The sequence below is a fragment of the Pseudopipra pipra genome, chromosome 3 (assembly GCF_036250125.1).
Source record: "Pseudopipra pipra isolate bDixPip1 chromosome 3, bDixPip1.hap1, whole genome shotgun sequence".
NCBI lineage: Eukaryota > Metazoa > Chordata > Aves > Passeriformes > Pipridae > Pseudopipra > Pseudopipra pipra.
The window spans coordinates 54,599,059-54,620,172 of NC_087551.1; the positions used below are offsets into that span (position 1 = coordinate 54,599,059).

At 40.8% G+C, this 21,114-nt stretch overlaps 1 protein-coding gene across 3 annotated transcripts in view; it reads left to right on the top strand.

The window, feature by feature from the left end:
• SYNJ2 (synaptojanin 2) overlaps positions 1-18,695 on the top strand; it is a 68,786-nt gene extending 50,091 nt beyond the window's left edge. For all 3 annotated transcript variants that reach the window (XM_064649250.1, XM_064649251.1, XM_064649252.1), the window contains 12 exons: positions 1,159-1,317; positions 1,539-1,695; positions 4,170-4,287; positions 6,081-6,299; positions 7,559-7,637; positions 8,867-9,035; positions 9,444-9,593; positions 12,129-12,263; positions 13,449-13,561; positions 14,001-14,109; positions 15,406-15,608; positions 17,541-18,695. In XM_064649250.1, coding sequence (XP_064505320.1) covers positions 1,159-1,317; positions 1,539-1,695; positions 4,170-4,287; positions 6,081-6,299; positions 7,559-7,637; positions 8,867-9,035; positions 9,444-9,593; positions 12,129-12,263; positions 13,449-13,561; positions 14,001-14,109; positions 15,406-15,608; positions 17,541-18,293 — 2,364 coding nt within the window. In that variant the 3' untranslated portion in view covers positions 18,294-18,695. The remainder of the gene's footprint in view (positions 1-1,158; positions 1,318-1,538; positions 1,696-4,169; positions 4,288-6,080; positions 6,300-7,558; positions 7,638-8,866; positions 9,036-9,443; positions 9,594-12,128; positions 12,264-13,448; positions 13,562-14,000; positions 14,110-15,405; positions 15,609-17,540) is intronic.
• The last annotated feature ends 2,419 nt before the right edge of the window (positions 18,696-21,114 follow it).

Here is a 21,114-nt window from a genome sequence, read left to right on the forward strand (position 1 = left end):
GGTCTGTATGAATAACTTTTCCCCTAAATTGTGTCAAATCAATCACCCTAGTTTTTTATTTCCAGCTTGTCTCCTCAGGCCAGTAGATAACCCATGGGATTTGATAGCAGTACTCCTTTGGTTCCCTTAATGTTGATTGCTTTAATTTCCACAATACTTCCTTTCTTGGACCTCTCCAGAGAGGTCCTAAGCCGGAGGTGGTGGTGGGGGGGTGGGATTGGACCAGTTTTTGTATTCTGGTTAGTCAGCAAAAAATGGCATTTAGGTTGCAAAGCATAAAATTTTAACTTCCTGTTGTTTGCAAGGTTTAGAGGCTTGGCACATGCAGCATATCAATCAGTTGGTTTATGTAGGAGCTAATACTGACAGACTGGACGTCCTGCATAGACGATCTGTTCCAAATGGCCATAAAGTTGTGTTTGTGGTAGTTTTTCCTTCTAATACCTTATTAACTATTTGATGTCCTTTACATCTGCAATAGCTAAACGTACCTTGTGTGTATAACGCATATAAAGAGTGCCCTCTAGTGCTATGACAGCAAGAGCTCCGTAATGTTTCCCTGATAAATGTCTCAGGTTTGGAGGCTTATAGCTTAACTGTGGGGGGGGGCGGAGTGAGGGAGGGGGGAAGACTGGTTAGAGGACAGGATACTAAATTTAGAACTGGAGTGAATTTTCATTGACGTTTTATTTCAATACATTTATAAAACTATGACGTGCACATAAGATCAAATTTGGAGCTTGTTTTTACTCAGGAGCCTTGTTGCTGAATGTGCCTTGGTAGCAGAAATACATTTGCTGTTATATTTAGAATATGTAAATATATACATGTGGAATGTGTTAGAGAAACAAACATATATTTTAAATATTCATGACAGCCAAATTGTGAATATAAAGCTGGGTTCCAGCTTAGACATACTTTCAGGAAAGAAGGGTCAGAGTCTGACACTCTTGTTTACAAAATTCAGCTCAGCAGGATGCCAAAGACAGTGAAGGAACCATTCTATTTTACCACAAGATCAATTTGAACAAATAGAATGTGACAAGTGGGTCTACTATTTAGTAATTCAGAGAGACTGAGTTGTACATTTCAGTGCATTTTAAAGGTATTTTCATGGATGTGATTTAACATTAACGGTATTCTGTACCTCTGAACTAGGGGCAGAGCATGTTCTCACATGACTATGTCTTCTGGTGTGGTGACTTTAACTATCGCATTGATCTAACATACGAAGAAGTCTTTTATTTTCTCAAACGTCAAGATTGGAAGACACTTTTGGAATTTGATCAACTGCAACAGCAAAAATCCAGTGGAAAAGTAAGGCAGTATATCTAATTTTCTTGAATACCTGCATGTTGTCTTGCCCTTGTTCCTTGAGAGAGTGAAGAAGTTGTGTTTTCAGACCCTTGTTTGTAGCACGTGAATGTAACACTTTGTTTAAAACTCAGTATGTTATTTGTTTGCAAAGAAATTGATACTTCAGAATGGGACCTACCTCAGCTGTAACTTAATCAAAGAAATATTATTTATTTTAATAGATTTTTAAAGACTTCCATGAAGGGACTATTAATTTTGGACCAACATATAAATATGATGTTGGCTCAGAAGCTTATGATACAAGTGATAAGTGCAGAACTCCAGCATGGACTGACAGAGTGCTTTGGTGGAGAAAGAAACTGCCTTTTGAAAAAACAGGTGCGTAGAATCTTTCCTCCTCCTTTATCTGATTGTCCAACTCTGCTCTGCAGTGGTGCGGCCTCACCTTGGATATTGTGTGCAGTTTGGTCCCTGCAATAAAAGAAAGTTATTAAGCTATTAGAGTCCGTCCAAAGGAGGGCAACGAAGATGGTGAAGGGCCTTGAGGGGAAGCCATGTGAAGAGCAGCTGAGATCACTTGGTCTGTTCAGCTGGAGAAGAGGAGACTGAGGGGAGACTTCATTGCAGTTACAACTTCCTCATGAGGGGAAGAGGAGGAGCAGGCACTGATCTCTTCTCTGTGGGGACCAGTGACAGGACCTGAGGGAATGGCCTGAAGTTTTGTCAGTGGAGGTTTAGGTTGGATAGTAGAAAAAGGCTCTTCACCCAGAGGGTAGTTGTGCACTGGAACGGGCTCCCCAAGGCAGTGGTCACAGCACCAAGCCTGACAGAGTTCAAGAAGTGTTTGGATGATACTCTCAGGCACATGGTGTGACTCTTGGGGATGATCCTGTGCAGGGCTAAGTGTTGGACTTGATCCCTTCTAGCTCAGCATATCCTGTGATTCTGTAATTGGAAAGTTGTTTTAGAATTCATCCAGAATTAGTGAATGGTGCTTTATTAAAGCAGATGTTCCTTCTGTTTCACTGGATTAACTTGCAGAGATAGAAAAAGCCCTTTCTTCTTGAGTGTGTGAAAAAAGGCTTCATGCTACAGATCAAAAAGGTGCTGGGAGCTCACTGAAGAACTGAAAACAAATCACCTGTAGCAATGGAGAAATTATTCTGTTGTTTTCAGCAGAATCAGTAGTGCACATGAAGTTCCTGTCTTATAATGGCTAGATTGTTATAACTGCTGTCCTCAGTAGATGTATAAGCAGTTTTCTGTAATTTCTTCTGTCTTGGTAATTTTTAGGAATATTTCTGCTGGCAATTGGGGGAGATTTCATTAATTAGTGCTTACAAAGTACTTTGAGATCATGAATGACTGGCACAACAGAAGGCTGTTTTCACTTGTTATTCAAAAGTTACAGTTACAAAATAAGAAGTATTTCTTTGCATATCCAGGGACAGTTTTCATAACCATTCTCTCAGTCTGTGAAAAATCTATGCCCCGATGTTTCTAAATTTGAATGAATTCATATTAAAAGTATAATCACTGGAGAATTAATTTGGCCTATCCCTGCAGATGTGATTTTTCACATGCCTGGGAACTTCTGCTTGGAATTTAAGTCATACCATGATTATGTTAAGTGTAAAAACTACAAAGCAAAAATAGGGCAATCAGAGAGTACATATCAATGGGATACAGTTATGCACTCTTATTTAAGGAATGAAAAACAAAGTAAAATGAGGAGCTTAACCCATCGATAAGAGATGCAATCTGGGAAAAAAAGCTGTGTGAGACATAATAAGGAAGTTAAGACAGCCCTCTTGTGCTGACTCTTTTCATTTTAGAGAAGGAACACCCTTCCGCATTTTTGATGCATATTCCTTATTTTGTATGGCAAAGCTTGCCCCTGGGGGACTTTAGTATTTGGAATACACACAGAATGTAGAATTTAGCTGGCTGGTCTGCAGGAGTCAAGGCGGGTTCCTTTCTTTAGAGCTTGTAGGCCTCTCACAGCTATTTCACACGGGTATATTACTGACCCCTTATCTGTTCACCCAACTTCCAAGCCCTGCAAAGCTTTTCTTAGTTCACTACTAGAGTTCCTCTCCTTTACTGCTGGTGGCAAGGCTCTTCTGCCTCTCAGTTCTAATTGTTTTGTGTACTGTTATAGGCTAAAAGACTACTTGCTTTCTGAGAAAGAAGTGTAGCCCCAGTGTGAGTGATTAGGCAGAAATGCCATATTCCATATTAACTCATTTTCTGCTCGACAGAAAAGAGATAGTTATCCATTTGCCCAAACAGTGACCTAAAAACTTTCCTCTTATTAACAACAATAGAATACCTCACTCTAGCATAATGTCTGGAGCACTTTCTGTCACCTTAATGCATTGCAAAAGAAGTATTTGGAGACTGGATGTGCATGGGTTTGCTTTCTCCCACCTCTTGTGTATTATTTCTCCAATACCTGTGTAATATTCAGATTTGCAATGTCATTTCCAAGTAGAATTTCCATCTCAGTAATGGGACAGGAGGCAAAATACTAATAAGACTCTATCAACCCAGAAAAGAGAGAGAGTACAAGTAATTAACTGGGTGACATTCAGGTCAACCATTTTGCAAGTTTCTTATTCTAGTGATCAGCTGTCTTGGTTGCACTCCCAGTCCTTTCTGTATTTTTTCATTCTAGTCCCTAATTTGTAAATCTTTTAGGATAAAAGCTCTTCCTGGAATGTTATATACACGAACAAAAAAAACCCACCTCCCACTACTGGGGTCTGTGAAGAGCATTCTTATAAAATAGTGTTTAACTGTTAGTAAAACTAGCTTTGAGTGAGTTTTAAATCATGTTTTGTCCTGCACAGCTGGAGAGATCAATCTTCTAGACAGTGATCTCAATAGTGATACTAAAGTGAGGCACACCTGGACCCCTGGAGCCTTGATGTATTATGGGAGAGCAGAGCTGCAAGCATCAGACCACAGGTAAAGTCCTACGCAAACAATCAGAGAAAGGACTGCCAGGTTAGATTGTGTCATACTGAATGAGTGAGGGACCAAGTCTAATTATAACAGGAATTACACCCTTATTCTGTGTTCAGTACCTGTTTGGTGGGGTTTTTTCCCCTCATAGTGGGTTTTATACCAGGGTGGCAAGTATCTACAGTCATGTATTTATTTTTGTTGCACTGTGATCTCAACAAACACTGGATAAGTTGCAGCAACAGCTGTAGAAAACAGGGCTTTCTGTTGCTTGGTTTCAGAAAGCTCTGACACCTCAGGAAGCTGCTCTGATGGACTTCCATTCAGCTTCCTGCAGGAGAGGAGGAGGTTGGGACTGTGTGACCTGAACAGGTGTAAGACAGGCCACATAGGGCCAGGTTTGACCTCTTCACAGTAGTCAAGTGTGGGTCTTCTGCACCTCCCTTAAAAATGGAGATGGGAGAAGGAAGAAAAATCAAAGACCAGTGCTTCTGGTTGATCCATATCATTAACTTCTCTTTAGGGATATGATGACCTTTCTTTGTTAAACTTGTTCTCTGCTTCACTTCTGAGAAACAAATTTGGTAATAAATATGCTTTGAAAGGTCCCTTCCATTCAGAATAATATTTGTCTCACCCCTTGCATGCCCTGTGGAAATGCTACAATATTGTTCCTCCTAGCAGTGCTCATTGATTCCCAGGAGCTGTCTCTGTGCTTCTCATAGTGCTCTTGCATGCAAGGACTGTTCTGTATTCCTCCAGCAATGGAAGAACATGCCTCTTGCAATCAATTTATCTGTGTCAAGGCTTTGACATTGCTGTGTTCCAAAAAGCACAGTGGAGCTACTGCACTCATTATACAGGACCCTGAGGATGCAATCTGTGAAACATGGCTGTTATACATGGCTTTCTGTTTCAGCAAACTTGGTTGCAAATACTGCTTTTTAATTACAGTCAGCAGGTTTTCTTTCCCAAAGTCTGTGCTAGAAAAAGGGCATAGCTGTATCTTTGTGACATATGGAAATGCATTATGATTCACAGTGCTTAAGGAAATAGTAATGCTTCCTATACATTTTTCCCCTTTACTATCCCTTTCTAGCTTTGCTATTGTTGCTTTCTTATGCCCTGGTAATGAGTATTCAAGAGCCAGGTCTATTAAAACTAGGAGGCAGCAATTTTAACATAGTTATAAGAGCTGCCATTCCTGTTACTGCTCTGTGTGTACGTGCAGGTGGAAATCTGAGAATGTGGATTGCTTCCACTGAGATGAGTTTTACTCTTTCAGACAGCTCTCTCAATTTTATTCAGATCTAACACACAGAGAGGTAATTTGTAAGAAACGGCTCAAGAAGCAAGTTTGCAGCCTTGGCAGCTTATAATGATTGACATATATTTGCTACATAAAAACATTATACACTTAGAGTACCTTGTCCTTAATTTTTGGAAGAAGATATCTTTATGTGGCCTTGTCTAACAGAAAATAATATATTTCCATCCTCATCTATAGAGGTTTTGGGACACAGCTGTTTGATAATGAGTGAAGTATCCTGGTATTTTTAGTCTGCGGGTTTGCCAAAAGTGCTACATACAACTGTTATTTAAAATCCTTTATGGTGTGTCCTCACTGTTACATTCAGGTAATGCAGGGCTGGGAAATATAATTAATAGTGCTCAAGGCATGATCTTGGCCACTGCAGAAAAAATGAAGCTTACCTGCCCTACTTCTTGAAATAGACTTTAGATTTATATAAGCATTTCTTATTTTTAAATAAGCATTTTTCCTTTGTTTCACGTAGGCCAGTGTTAGCTATTGTAGAAGTGGAAGTTCAGGAGGTTAATGAAGCTGCCCGTGAGAGTGTTTTCCGGGAAGTGTCATCTTTCCAGGGACCACTGGATGCCACAGTAGTGGTAAATCTGCTATCACCAACACCTGAAGAGAAAAATGAATTTCCTGAGGACTTGCGTACAGAGCTTATGCAAATGTTTGAGGATTATGGCACTGTTGTTCTGGTCAGGTAAGTTTGGGATCTGAAATGGTATGTTATCTATTAAAAGCACAGACTAGAAAATCCCTTTTGTCCTGACAGAGTTAACTTTGTTTTGCAAGGTACTATGTTTAATTCCTTTCCTGCATGTTGAATTCTTCATTAGAAATGTAATACAAATGTTTTGAATACCTTATACCTCACAACAACCTGTTAAAGAAATAGTCTAACAGCTCTCTTGGCTGAGTGGAAGAGAATTTTATTCAAGACACCATCATAAAGCAGAGGCTTTGATGTAAATTATCACCTTTAGATTCAGACCTCACTTCCATGCATTTCTGTTTCTGATGGGTCTTTGGGCCCTGCTTCACCTCCTCTGAGGAGATCTGCTCTCTTCCACAACTCTTTCACACTCAGTAGGATTTCCTGGCTGGGTCTCCTTTCTGTTGGGGGTCTACTGCTGTTTTGGTAATAGTACAGCTTCTTGCAGTGCTGTCATGTGCTGTGTTTGAGAGGGAGAGTGTGATACCTTCTGGCAGAGCAGCTTAATTTCATTCTGATTGTACAGGGCTCCAGCACAGCTATGAGACTTCTGTTTTGAGAAATACAGGCAAAAGACCTAACAGTTGACCTCTGGGAAACACCAGCAGAAACTTGTTTGTGTTGTATTGGATCCATTTATTAATGGAGAAAGCTGATAATCTGTTGTTGTGTAGTTTTGTGAAGTACCAATATTAACTGAGGGTTCAAAAGCAGCCCTGCAGGAACAGCAGCATCACCTTGCTTGTGAAGAAAATGAGCAAGAAAAGAACATGCTTTGGTGGTTTTGGTTTAGTTAGTTTTAATTGCTTTAGATCTTGGTGGTATACTAGTCTTTGGGAACATGTCCTCTGAGGTGAAGGGTATGCAGAACCATAGAAGTCAGTACAGAGGGAGTGTGGATATTGGACTGGGTGCCCCATCAACAGCTGTTGGGATGTTTGTACTGCTGCTTCAGGAGCGATCCAGTAAAGGACAGGGTGCTGGGGTCACACAAGGGAGGAAGGGAGAGAAGTGGGATTCACAGATCACCTACTCCTCCCCAAAAAATAGAATTGTGAAGGAAAATGCAACTAAAACCAAATACATAGCTATTATGTATCTCATATATATATATGATACATATATATTATATATCATATGAGATATATATCTATATAGGATAGAAAACTATCATACTTGCCTTTAAGGGTTTTATGCAATTGTGGAGTAAAATGCACTGTTTTTTCTCCTCTGCCTTTTTTCACTAGGATCATTGGAGGTCAAATGCTGGTGACATTTGCAGACAGCAAGTCAGCTCTTCATGTTATGGATATAGATGGTGTCAAAGTAAGATTCTCTCAAACCTATAACAATAATTTCATAACAAATTTCTCAAAAGTGGCTGCTTAGAATAAGGTAGTTGAGTTTCTAGGTAAATCAAGTAGCATTATTTCAAAGGAAGTTAGTGCTCACAAAGTCCTTAGCTTTCACCACGTCTGAGGCTTTCAATGCAGTATTTCAGTTTCAGGATGGCATGAGGTGATCTTTCATGGAGCTCCTAAGCAGTTCTTAGGATCTGGCCTCTGATACCACTGCAGAATACATGGACTTGGTCACTGTTCTGGCACTTGAAGAAGTTCTCCTGAGATTCTGTGTGACTTTATACTGTTGCCAAAGCATCCTCATGATTGTGGCTTGGAGATTTTTCATTTCTCTTAAGTGTATCAAATAAACTCCTTCTACCAAGCTGGAACAACATGATTCATTGGCCTCCATGGCAAATTCAGCATTAGCAGTAGGCGTTTACCTTCCCATCCCCTGCTCTTCCTTCCCACGCATGTACTCTGCAATTCATCAACCCCCTCATTTTTGCTGACAAAACTGTTTGTGGGGCTGCCCTGTAAACACAACCCTGAAGTAATGGATTTAACTCTCATTCTTCTTTAATATTTGCAGTTTTCTCTTTTGACTCATGCCATTGATAGCATGGACTGAAACACAATTGTATATACACAGTGTGTGAAGGTGCTGGGAACCTGGGCTGAGAACTTTTTAAGCTAATTTTCCTGTCGTAATATATCCTGCTGGCTTGGATACATTTCACCCCAAATGTCATAGAGCAACACAGGTAGACAGCAGTAGTCCTAACCTGTTTAATAATATACTTTTGCATACACATCAACCATATATGATCAGAGAGTCTCCTTACAGATGGCAGCAGGCAACAAATTCTTGTGTGTTTTAAAACCGCTGACTCAAAAATTGAAACCTCCCACACCAGTATTACTATCATAGTATCCTTTTGATGATATTTGATGTTTCACCTATTTCTCCAATATTTCCCAAATGCAGCAGCAGTGCTTTTGAGCTGTGAAGTTCATTTTCTTTCAAGAATATTGCTACAGTCTGAAAACAGGGTTATGGGGGTAGGAAGAGTGTTTCCTTTTCATTTAGCTTCTGAAGTTGCATCAGTTTCTGAAGCAATTGTACAGCAGGCAACATTTGCTTATTTTGTTCAGGTGTTCTTGTTTTGTGCAGTTGCTTGGCAAAGGGGAACAATTCTTTCTTTGCATTAGGTTAGAGGCAGAACAGTGAAGATCCAGCCCAAGACTAAAGACTGGCTAAAGGGCCTTCATGAGGAAATTGCTCGAAAACGGGACAGCATTGTCCCCATGTCCCCTACGGCAAATTCCCATCTTCTGGAAGAAAATTTTGACTTTTCAAGTTTGGACTATGACTCAGAAGGTAAGCAACAGGTTTCTAAGCAAAGTTGTGAGAAATTGCTTCGCTGACTTTGGTTACACAGGGAAGGTACAGTGTGAGTGTCAGTTATATCTTGATTTGTAACAAAGCCACACTTTTTTAAGAGAGGATTGTAACTAAAGTCATGACCTGGCACTGTGCTTTGGCAGAGACCTGTTACTTAGATCATCCTATCAATTTAGTGTTTTGATATATGTTAGCAAATTCAGTGTATGGTACAGTTGTCTGTATAGAGACACACTGTAATGAAACACATGGGTTGGTTACACAAGAATCTTGCCCAGCCTGTGTATTAAATTAATTGATAGTATAGGTTAATTCATTGGTACTAGGGAGAGATAGAGAATGCATTTGCTCACTAATTCTGTGTTATCTAATATTTTAATCCAGGTGATATAGAGGATGAAGATGATTATTTAGATGACGCTTTGTGTCAATACCTAGTAGCAGACACAGCAGAAGATATGTCTGATGGCTCCGGACATTGTGCATCTGTAGCTCTTTCAAACAAATCTGGACAAAACCCACGGCTGTATAAAGGTAAAGTATCTACCTTCCTTAAAGTAAGACCTGAAGGTTTGTTGTTTGTTCTCCTGTTGTATTTTCCTATTCATTTTTATTTTCATTCTAGGTCCTCCTGTAGTAGCTATTCATGCTCAACTCCCATTGAGTTAGTGACTGTAACTGAGGCCCTCAGGCATAACAGCAATAAAGCTTAGATTCTCCTTCTCTCTAGCCCAGAGCAAGGCAAGAGTGCTGAAAAATGCTGTTTTATAGCCATGAGAAACTAAGTCTTTTTATCCACTTGATATTGTTTGGCACCAGAGCATGCAACAAAAGATTGTATGTTGTCTTCTTAGGCCCAGTGCAAAATCAAACCAAAGGAATCCTGTTTGATTCAGTGATGGGCTCAACTCTCCTTTGAGTAGTAGCAGTGTAAAAGCAGTCAGGTGTAAGCTGGGAGGTTGTTTTGTTCATATTACTTGAGAGGCCTAAAGTTTCTCCTTTGTTCCTATTTGATTTATTTCTGAGAAAGTAGAGGTTCACAGAAAATATATATTCATTCTTGTAGTACTTCATAAGTGCGTTAACTTTTTTCTTGGTCACATGGCTTGTTTGCACATTATTGTGACATGACTCAGTAAAGAGAAGATAAAACTGTGAAGAGAATACTGACAAAAACTGCACCAAGAACTAGCTAAGCCAGTGGGATGTGATCAGGACATGCTTTAGTGGCCAAGCATTGACAGGCTGGGTTGCGTATTAAACACTTGATTGTGACACCAAGTGATTCAGTAGCTGTGATTCTCCACTCTCTCAGAAGTGCTTTGTCCTCTGACATAACAGTGAAAACTTTAATACCTCCAAAGGTTGAGTCAGAAGTAGGGTTCAAAAAGATAAAATGAAATTCCTACATTTACATAGACCAATTTTCCAACAGTGATTTATGGCTTTCTTGCCCATCTTGAGTCATAGGCTCGGTGCAGCGTGGCCAGACCCAGAAACCTAGCCCTGAGTCAAGGAATCATTATTAAATACTGTGAAGCCAATCACTTTTATTATAGGGTGCCTTGCCCTCCAAGCACCTCTGGCCTACTGTGTGATGATTCATTAAGCCACAGAGAACTGCAGTGACTCTTGTCGCCCACATTAACTCTTCCCCTCAAAAAATATCACAAAGTAAATAGAGATTATGGAGTATAGTTTGAAGGAGGTCAGGATGGGGTCATGATCTCACACAACTCAAAATATGATATATTCAATTCATCTTAAAGTGTCTGCAATTTCAGATGCCTCCATAAGCTTCCAATTCTGCCTCAGTAACTCCTAATTGAAGGTATGATGATTGTGTAGCTGGTGTTAGACACAGCTGGAAACAAGTGACAGGCACAACAGTGTGTATGTGTTTCTGAGGTCAGAGAAGGGCATAGCCTCACAAAATTGATGTCTCTGCCAGCAGCCTTTTGGGGGAAGGGATTGGGTGGTGATGGCTGGTTTTTTCATGTTCAGTTTCACTGCCAGAACTTCAAACCGTGCTTCTAGGTGCCTGCATGACTGCTTGGATCCTACCGATGAGCCCGTTTCTGCAGCTCAGAAGTATTAAAAATGCAGAGAAGAGGGAGGGTGGGCTGGGCAGATGACAGGCTCTGTCTCTCTGGATGCCATCCGCTGCTGAGTGGGAGTAGGAGGCTGTGAGGCAGCTTGGTATTCCCTGCAGAACAAAGCTTTCTGAAAAACAACAACTTGTTTAAAAATACCTGAAGTATGAGAGACTGCTGCTACACAATTCCTTCCCCATCTCCTCCAAACCACAGGGACGAAACTAAACCCAGTGAATCTTGGAGCCCTAAAGAACAGAGGCAGGGCAGCCATGGCAGGGCAAGAGAACTGAAGTGAAAATCTTCACTATAGCAGACAGGGACAATAAAGCAATCCTTACTTCTCCCCTCTACAGCTGTCAGAGAGGCTTAGATGAGATGAAAGGCAGTAATTACTTAGTGATGGAAGGTGCAGCCAAAGTCTAGCAGACTGAGGCAGGTGTACCTATTAGGAGATGTTGCTGGAAAGCAGAGATGTGATGAGTGAGCCATTCAGACAGATTTTTGTCTGGCATAAAAACAGTTGTCCTGAGCAAGAAAAGGTGTCTAATCCTCAGATGAAATTCCTGTGTTTGGGATGGAAGAGCAAGGAATTGGCCATGATTAGCCATGGCAGTTTGAATGAGAGCAGGTTGCCACCAAGTCTGGCTGTAAAAAGCTCAGAATCTAACAAGGTGACTAGTAACCCTGAAATCATATGCAAGCAAGTCTTTGTGTTGGTACAAACAGTTAATAAATGGTGGGAAAGGAGAGAGAGAGAAGCATTTGACAAAAGGGTAGATGTTTCCTGCAGTGGGAGCAGGCAGACACTGGGGGAGAACAAAACAATATGAAAGGAGCCATGTTGTGTTGCTGAGATACCTGGTTGAGGTGAGCCATTCACAGTCACCTCTCTCCTGATCACTTGGATTTGGTGCATTTCACCCAATAATACTTCAAAAATAAATAATAAAAATACTTCAAAAATTTTCCATAGATGATACAGACCTGGCTGATTTGAAGCAGGAGCTGGAGGCAAGTGGGGAATGCCACCGCCGGATTCCAAGCAGGTCTCTGTCCATTCCTACCAGGCCTCGGCCACTTCAGCCGCCACAGAGGCCTCCACCTCCTGGTGAGTTTAACTTTCTTTAATGCTGTGTTGGCCCCAGCTGAACAGGTTTTGCCTGCCATTTCTTGTTCTGAAACGTCAGGCTGTTGAGGTACTTGTACTTGCCTCCCAGCCTGTTTCAGCTTGAGTATGGCTGCTGGGAGAAGTTTGTCTCTAGAATGACAGGTACTCCACAAAAAAAGTGCCTGTAGTAAGATAGAATGGCCTATATGTTTCACACGAACTCATCGCTCAGGTTAGTGAGTTGAGCAGCCACTTTGTGGCAATAAAAATATTGGTATTTATGCCTACTGACTTCCAAAGTTACTGAGTGTTTTCTTACAGTTTCGTGGTTTCTGAATTAATTGTAATCATACTTATAAAAAGCTTTGACAAAATACTTGTTCTGGACAGTTTTTCCTTTCCTGCTTTGCAAGCAATTCTTGCTTGCTTTTGTGTTTATGAAAGAAATGCAAAGTGGCTTATGATTTTCAGTGAGGCACAAAGGGGAAGTGATGCTCTTTACCTAAGTTCTGCACACCTGAAATGCCATCAGTGCTGTGCTGCTCCTTTTTTATGGCTACTTCTTGGTGAATGCTGATTGCGAGATCAGCAACATCATCTTCGCTTTCTGTCTTAGACAAGCTATACATCATGTTTTTCTTGCAGCCCAAAAATCTCTCTTTTGTGTACCTTTTCCAGTCTTAAATTAAAGGTTCTGTCAGGCTCCCTGTTAGAAGGACTATTCCCATTCATTTCTGAGTCTGTTGCACAGAAGTGGCAACACCAGTATCTGCATTTCTGTGCCTAGTGTGCAATGTTAGTGCACTGAGGTTATCTAATTAATTAAATGAAAGTAAGACTAACTAGGAAACTGCTTCCTGAAACAGTTCAAGATTTCAGCATTTTGTTCTGTGTTGAGATTTTTTTTTCACCTTAGATTAGACCAGTGACCGTTAAGCACATCACTCTGCCTAGATTAAAGTGTCTGACTCTTGGCACTCACGCAGAGGGACTCAAGGTCCTCAGTGTCCTACAGGAAGGTCTTGCTTAATGTATCTGTCCCTGGAGGAGCAGGGAGGGTGATGGCATCTCTTCATCTCTTTTATTTATCACAAACAGTTTCCAAGCACATTGTTTTTGCTCCATTGCAGATAAAATGTTGTACCAGCTCTTGAATGTAAAAAGCTCTTTTTATTCCTCTTTCAGCCGGAACATCAGTCAAAAAGTCCCCCTCAGATGGTTCCCTCTCTCCAGGAAGCCATTCCACCTGCTCCATCCTGGCAACAGCAAAGCTGCTACCTGGAGCCCCTCAGCAGCCAGTGAGTCCTGCTGCTCAGCATGGCCTCTTGCCATTGTCCTGATCTCTTCCATCTACACTGACACTGAGCATCATGTACAGGATGCACCTGTCATACAAGGAAGGAAGTCCATCACATGTCTGAGCTGAAAATGCTAAGATAACTTCTAGTACTGTAATACTAGACTGTAGGCCCTGCTAGACACTAGAAAAAAGTTAATAAAGTGCCAGGAATTAGGAAGGCCAAAGAGAGAGAGAGAGAGAGAGAGAGAATGAATGAATAGTGCTGGTAGCAAAAATGTAATATTTGCCAAAAGATTCTTAAGTTAATTTATACTAAATTCTGAATTGCCACTGGCAAGAACAGAATTTTACAGGTGTATGATCTTAGCTGTAGAATTACAGGTGTACAAGAAAAATCAATTTTCTCAAGATTACTCATTCTCATATTTTTTTTAAAGCCTAAAGTCCGGACTGGAATAAGCAAACCTTACAATGTCAAGCAGATCAAAACCACCACAGCTGAGGAAGCAGAAGAAGCTATTAGATGTCTTATGGAAGCCAAAGGAGGTGAGCACAGCTTTCTTACTGACTTCTAAAAATCTTTAAATAAAGAAAACTGTAGGTGTATTCATCCATCTCATCATAGCCCAGATGCACATATTTCTATTCAGAATTTCACCTGAACACATTCTTGCAAAATTGTACATGGTATTCTCTGTCAGTTCTGGTAATATTAACCTTTTTTGAAGATTATTAAAGTTTTATATTCTGTGGTAGAACCTGCTACTAGGAGCACCTTAGGTTATTTATGTCCAGATTTAGTCAGAAAAATTAAAATATAAAGATGGGATCTTACTAAAGTAAGTGGTGCCTGTGTTAGCTCAGAGTTGCGTAAAAGATATTTGCTGCTCTATTTAGTGAATGTTTATTATTCCAAGCAGAACTACTGAGCAAATACAGCTGCAGGAGAAATAACCTGGATTCTGTTCACATTTGGACAGCAAGTATAGTTGTAACCTAGATAGAAGCTTGCAGCGCTTCAGCTTGAATAGTTAAGCTAACAGGCTACTCTGTTAGCTCTCTCTTCTCCAGGGACTGGATAGAGAGCCTTTTGCAAGGGCAAGTTAGAGCAGGAAACTAGCTTAGGTACTGTGAATGTACCCTCCAGGGTTGCATGCAGTCTTTCTGCTGACGGTGCATGAATGAGAATGGCTACCTGAGTTTGCAAGACTCTCAGTTTAGGAGAAAAACATCACTTTTTCATTTATAAAAATGAAAAATGAAATGGACTAATTCCATTTATTTAGAAATATCATAAAGGCATAAATTCTTCTGTTTGTTCCTCAGTGCTGTTCATTTCATTTTGAAATCAGATTTACTTCCCATTACTTTTGAAATTCACATTAAACATTTCTCTTGAGGTGGGTGAGAAAACTAGTCTGGTTAGCATCACTTTCAGTCTCTTATGTTGTACCACCAGTTGGCATTCACAGTTTTTCCCGAAGTACTCTACAAGACATGCTTGGTATCATTATCTTGACTTTTCACATTGGAGCAAAAGGAGACTCAGGACTTTAGGCCAGTACTCCTGAACCCCCAGCCAGTGTTTTTTCCACTTGGCCAAATGGTGGCACAGTACTGCTAGTTCGCATAAAATTATTTCAGATGGGAGTTTTTCCCTAACAGCTTATTATTACAAACGTGATAGAATTGCAAAGGTCTGTGCTTATTTCTAAAACCTACCTTCTTGGCCTGAGTCAGCCCTTTAGGCCTGAACATTATGGGAAAGATGATCGTGAAAGAAAATACCTTGAAGCTGCATTCTAATCAGGCTGAGATGCCATATTTGGTTTTGCTTTTCAGGACTACAGGAAGATGCAGTAAAGCCTGTTCCAAGCAGAAACCAGACTTTCACGAAACCCGAGCCTCTTCCCAGCAACCTAAAGTCAGCATCATTTCAAGGGTCGCAGGCAGGACCAGTGCCTGTGCCTCACCGTCCACCACCCAAAGTTCCAACTCCAAAGAAGCCAGTACCCCTGCAAAGGACTGGAGTCAAGGTGGAAAATGTAAGACAGTTGCAGCCAAATGCATCCAGCCTCCATTACCCAATGTGAACAATGGCAGGAGGGGTAGGCTGTTAAACAGTTTGTATGAAGTCCTGTCACGTCAGCAGGCACTGAAATGATTTTGCATAAAATGTAAGAAAGATTGGAAAGGAAAGAGAGCCATATTCCGCTTTTCTGTTTGTCAGTTCATTCTCTTAGATTTTGTTACCTTTTTTCTGGTTTGTCTAAACCTTCTCAGGATTTAAGACTCACCTCTTCTTCATCACAGTGTTTACTTTTGACCATGAGTGATTTACTCTGTAATGACTTGAGGCAGCTTCTTCATCAGTTCTGCATCCTGTGTCCTCGCTTTTCTTGCACACCTTGTAATGGGATTCAGCCTTTCAATTTGAATTTTGGAGTCTACTCAAGAGTTCAGGTTCTTAAAAATACAAACCTGTAGGTGTTCAGGTTTTAATCTCTGTCAGGTCTCTATAGTGAAGATAACAGTTCACCTCTAGAGCTGCTGAAATAATTATTTAATGTTGAAAGCAATTTAAGTACCAGAGAAAGACAAATATAACCTTTTATATTCTTCCTTTAACAGAACCTCTGCTAAGAAAACTCTATTCTGAGTTGTCAGGGCTCCTGCCTTACCTTCCTGTCTTAAAGGCATTCACCCCTTCTCTATAATGGACTTTGTGCCATCTTTACTTAGCAGAGTCACCAAAAAAGAAAAAAAAAAAAAAGAACCCAACAAAAACAACAACAACAACAACAACAAAAAAACCAAAAAAAAAAACCAACCACACAAAAACAAAAAACAAACCAACCAATGAACCAAAAACACACACACACAAAAAAAGCAAAAAAACAGACACACACAAAAACCCAAACAAAAGAAATACCCACCAGAAAGCACATGCCAAGTAGTAGTCAGTTTGTTTGTTTTGTCACCATTCCCAGGTCACTCCTGAAAGGTGCTGAGAGGGATTGCTATTTTGGTGTTAGTTATGTGAGAGCTTCTGCAGGAATAGATCCATTTCAGTTTGATTCTGCTTTGGAATTCCACGCCTTCCTCCACCTGAGGGAGGTCAGATGGGAGCTGTGTACTTGAAAACCTCTACCCAATCCACCTCGCTAAAAGCGTGCAGTCAAATGTAGGCAACTTAACAACAGCATATAGACAGAAGTGGCAGGGGATATGTCCATCATGAAATACAGAGTAAATATTTTGCCTGCATTAGAATTATATTATCTTTTAATTCTATGCAAAAATAATAAAGAATTTAAATGCTTACATTCAATCACACCAAGCGTGAGAAATCTGAAGGAGCCCTTGCCCTCTTAGACTGAGCTGGGCTCATTATTTATATATTTTTAAATGGTGGATATGTGCTAGACTGTACTTTGAGAGCTTACTTTAATCTTCGGTTTCTAGCATCAGTGAGACAGGGCAGAGCCATTAATGCATTTATTGGGTTAGCATTAGCTAATTGTCCTTCATTCTTATCTATCAGGATATACCCAAAGGCACGTGCCCATTAATTTAGGCCTCCCTATGCATTCTTGCTTAAATAATATTAGTCAGCGGAGAGATGTCACAAATAAATAACTCTTTGCAGAACTGTGTTAATTTGGCCCAGAGCAAAATCCTAATGTGAAAGGGAGATGGTCAGAAAGAGATGTATTTCTCACACAGGGAGCAAACAAGGCTGTCCTCAAATAGCTCTCTCTAAATGAACACGAGTGCAAGGCACAATGCATGAGCACAGAGCCCAGCAGGTTCAGTGTAGAACTGTGCTGTCAAGCCTCCTTTTTGGACTGGTTTTTTTTTTCTTCCAGGACAGCCAGTTTCTCTTCGTAACGCCATCAATAAGACTTGCAACAGTAGTGACTCAAACTTTAAGGTACCCATTTTTTCTCACATTTCTTCTTCCTTTTCCCCCTCAGGCCACGTCTACAGAAGAGCAGTTTGACCAACAGATAGTACAGTCTCCTTTTGGCTTGCTAGAGCCTCATCTAGAAGACAGAGCTATTCTTTGTCCAACCAAGATCACTCCAGTCCCTAAACCCAGAACACCACAAGCTGGAAAGCCCCAGGAGAGCCGGGGAAACACTGAAAAGCAGCCCCCCTCAGCAAGCATGGCTGAGGCCATTGTACTGCCTCCCCAGAGTGTTCCCTTTGCCCCAAAGGTGCCACCACGAAGGAAGAAGTCTGCTCCTGCAGCTTTTCATCTGCAAGTTCTCCAGAGCAGTGAGAGCCCACTTTTTAGTGGGTCAATGTTCAACTCCAACAACAACAACCCTGGGTCCTGCCCCCAGACTGATGTCCTTGCTTGCTCAGCTCCTACAGCCTCCACCAGCCCAGAAAACAGCACAACAAAACTGTTGACACCAACTGCTGCAGAACTGAATGCTAATCTCCAGGGCCTTCCTATAACAGCAGGCCAGCATCCACAACGCTTGGATACCAGCTCCCTTCCAGAGCACACCAGTCTTTTGGACCTGGACGTGCCCTCTTCCTGCCCTCTTTCCATAAAGGCAACATCAGCTACTTCTTCAGCACACACTTCAGAGAATTTAAAACACCCCAACCTGAAAGATTTCAGTCATTGGGTTACATTTAGTGATGATGAAGACAGCAGTGCATTGTCAGAAGGGTTCAACAAACTGCTTGTCTTAGAACAAAACAAAAATACTTGATGAAGACAAATACTGATTTAGAATTGTAAATTTTGCCTCCTTAATGTTCCTACAGAAATCATAATTATGATGCAAAATAAAAAATTAATCTTTTTTATTTAATGAAATAGATCATCTGTCCATGCTACATTTCATTTTCATGTTTAAGATAAAGATACTGCCCCTGGAGGGAAGTATATAGAGTACATACAACCTAACATTATCCACAGCTTGTTTGAAAAATTCTTTATTCTAAGTTATTTCTTTTTATTAATCCATCTTAAGATGTTTTATTTCATTTTGGGTACGAATCATATGTAAGAACATGTAATGATGTATGGAAAAAAAGACATTAAGAAAAACATTTTCCTGTGGAATTTATATTATAATCAATTGTTTGAAATAAAGCATCCTTACCTCTAATAGTTAGATTGCCACAGTTATTCTGGAATGAACATCCAGAAGGGGAATGTACACAAGTATAAAGACAGCAGTAACACTGGTATTGGTCTGCTACTTCTGCTGTGGAAACAAGGCTCAGACATATCTGCTTGTAGATCTTTACCAGTGGCTGTGTTGGCAGCACTTACCCTGTTAGACACATTCCTCTCTGGAAGTAAAATGAGTGGTGTGTACCACTTCCTGGATATAAAGCAGAACCAGGAGAGGTGGTGCCTGGGACCAGGAGGAAATGCCTGGTTTTATGCCAAATCAGGCAAGTGGCCCCCTGTATTACAGCAGACATAAGTGCTGCGCTGTTCATGACACTGTAGTAATGTGCCTCAGCTACACCAGAAGCCTTGGGCTGCCTCTCAAAACATTGCTCTCACCTACAGTGAGCTCAAAATCAGCACTAGTTGGTCTTCTACCACAGTTCCAAAACTCACCTGGTTTTTGTTCATAAGCCCATGTCCAACAACATACTTTGCAGGGAAAAAGCACTTGGACAATGACAGTCCCTTTTGGAAGAAATGGCACAGTCTGCTTGTATATTATCTATGCAAATCCTGAAGAAATATGGTGAACATTTGAGAGCAGCCAATGACACAGTCACTGACTTATTGATGTCTTATGCTAAAGGCACTTAAGCAATTCAGTAGTTGTGTCCCTGTTCCCATTCTGTGTCTTCATAAGCAAATGCCATGTCAGTATTTTATTTCTACAGTGCAGATGAGGAAAGAGCTGGTCTTGGAACCTAAATGTGTCCCGCTCTAGCTGCACAGGCTTTTGCCTTGCCTTTGGGGTAAAACTGCACAAGACAGATGCCATTTGTGCAAAGCAGGCAGCTAAAAAAACAAACAGATTGCAACTTGTCGTGGTAACTTGTTAAGAGAAGCATCAAGATCTTTTATTATTAAAGGAAGGAGAATATTTTTAAGCAGTTGGTGAAGCCGAAAAAACCCTCACTTGGAAATTTTTTTTCAGAAAAGATGCATTTAAAAAGGGTGGGGATTTTTTTCCCATAAGAAAATTAATTGGCTTGTTCTCAGCTTCCTGGACACTGGGAATTCAGCCATTTTCTTCCTTGTAATGCCTACCTGTTTCACTGCCACTGCCAAATTTTGAACACAAGGCATCCTGGAAGAGAAGATGCTACCTTTGTCTGAGAACCTGTCATCCTCCTCTGCTCTCTCGTTTGCCAGACACTTAAAAAGAAATCCCCCAAACCTTCAAAGGCCAAGCCCATAAAACCCAGTGCTAAGCTTCTTACGTGAGTGTCAGTTTAACATGGCAGCAGGCTGGTGAATAATGCTTAAGTAAGATAATCGTTTCCCTACAAGATGACACAGAGCCTTTGCCTCTTTGTCCTCCTTAAAAAAAAAATACAGTGAATATTTATGGGCACACCTCAGTATAAAAGATTATGAGCAGTAAAAAAGAAAGAGTACGTTATATGACCATATCCAACATTTTCTGCAAAGATAATTAACAGCTCTAGGACAGCTAATTTACATGTTAATGAAAGTGTTAGCAGGAAAGCCAATTAAACTGGATTTATACAAGTCAAATAAAATCTGCTTTATTACCCTCCTTGAATAAGAGACGGATGTGGCCTTTAGCATTATATCTTATGTCTATGTATGTGGCAAGCTGCCCAGTAAAGTATGAATCCCAGCAGCTAGCCTGGTTTATGCTGTCAGTGACAGCATATACTGTTCGATCGCAGCAAATCAAGGGAAAGGGACAGACAGTCCAGCTGAAAAGGTTACAGTGCAGAATGAGGAATCTCCTGTCTCAATAAATTATCTTCCACACTGGTGCCCAACATCCCAGCCAAGTGTTTTCTCAGAGGCAGGTACTTGTGACCTGGGTTATAGTTTCAATGGTCAGGGGAAGCAAAGGAGGGCCAGACTTGCTCTGTGTTTGGGGAACTCCCACAGAAAACTAGACTGCAGGAAGCAGCAATTCATTCCTTCTTATTCAGAATTAAGCCAGGCCCCAGCACCATGAGAAAAGAGTCCAAGTAACCTGAACCATGGTTATCTAATGTCCACAGCTATCCTCAGATCTGCTGCTCATCCTCATTCAGACATTATCAATGGAAACTCCTGCTGTCAGTGACAGCTGTCAGTCTTCAGGGCCATATAATGGGTGGGAGGGAATGGCTATTCCATGACATTTTTCATGTCATGAACCCAGCACTTGGAATCTAAAAACTGTTGACAGCAAAGCCAGGTATGAATAATTTACCAGGTGCAAGTATACAAGTGTCTGCATGCTTATTTAATGAGAGATTTTGGGAAGAGTAGACTAACACTACACTGCAACTTCAAGCTGCAGCAAGCATCCTGCTTTGGGGTGAGGAAGTGGTTCTCCTTGGTATAGCAACTGCCTGATTTAG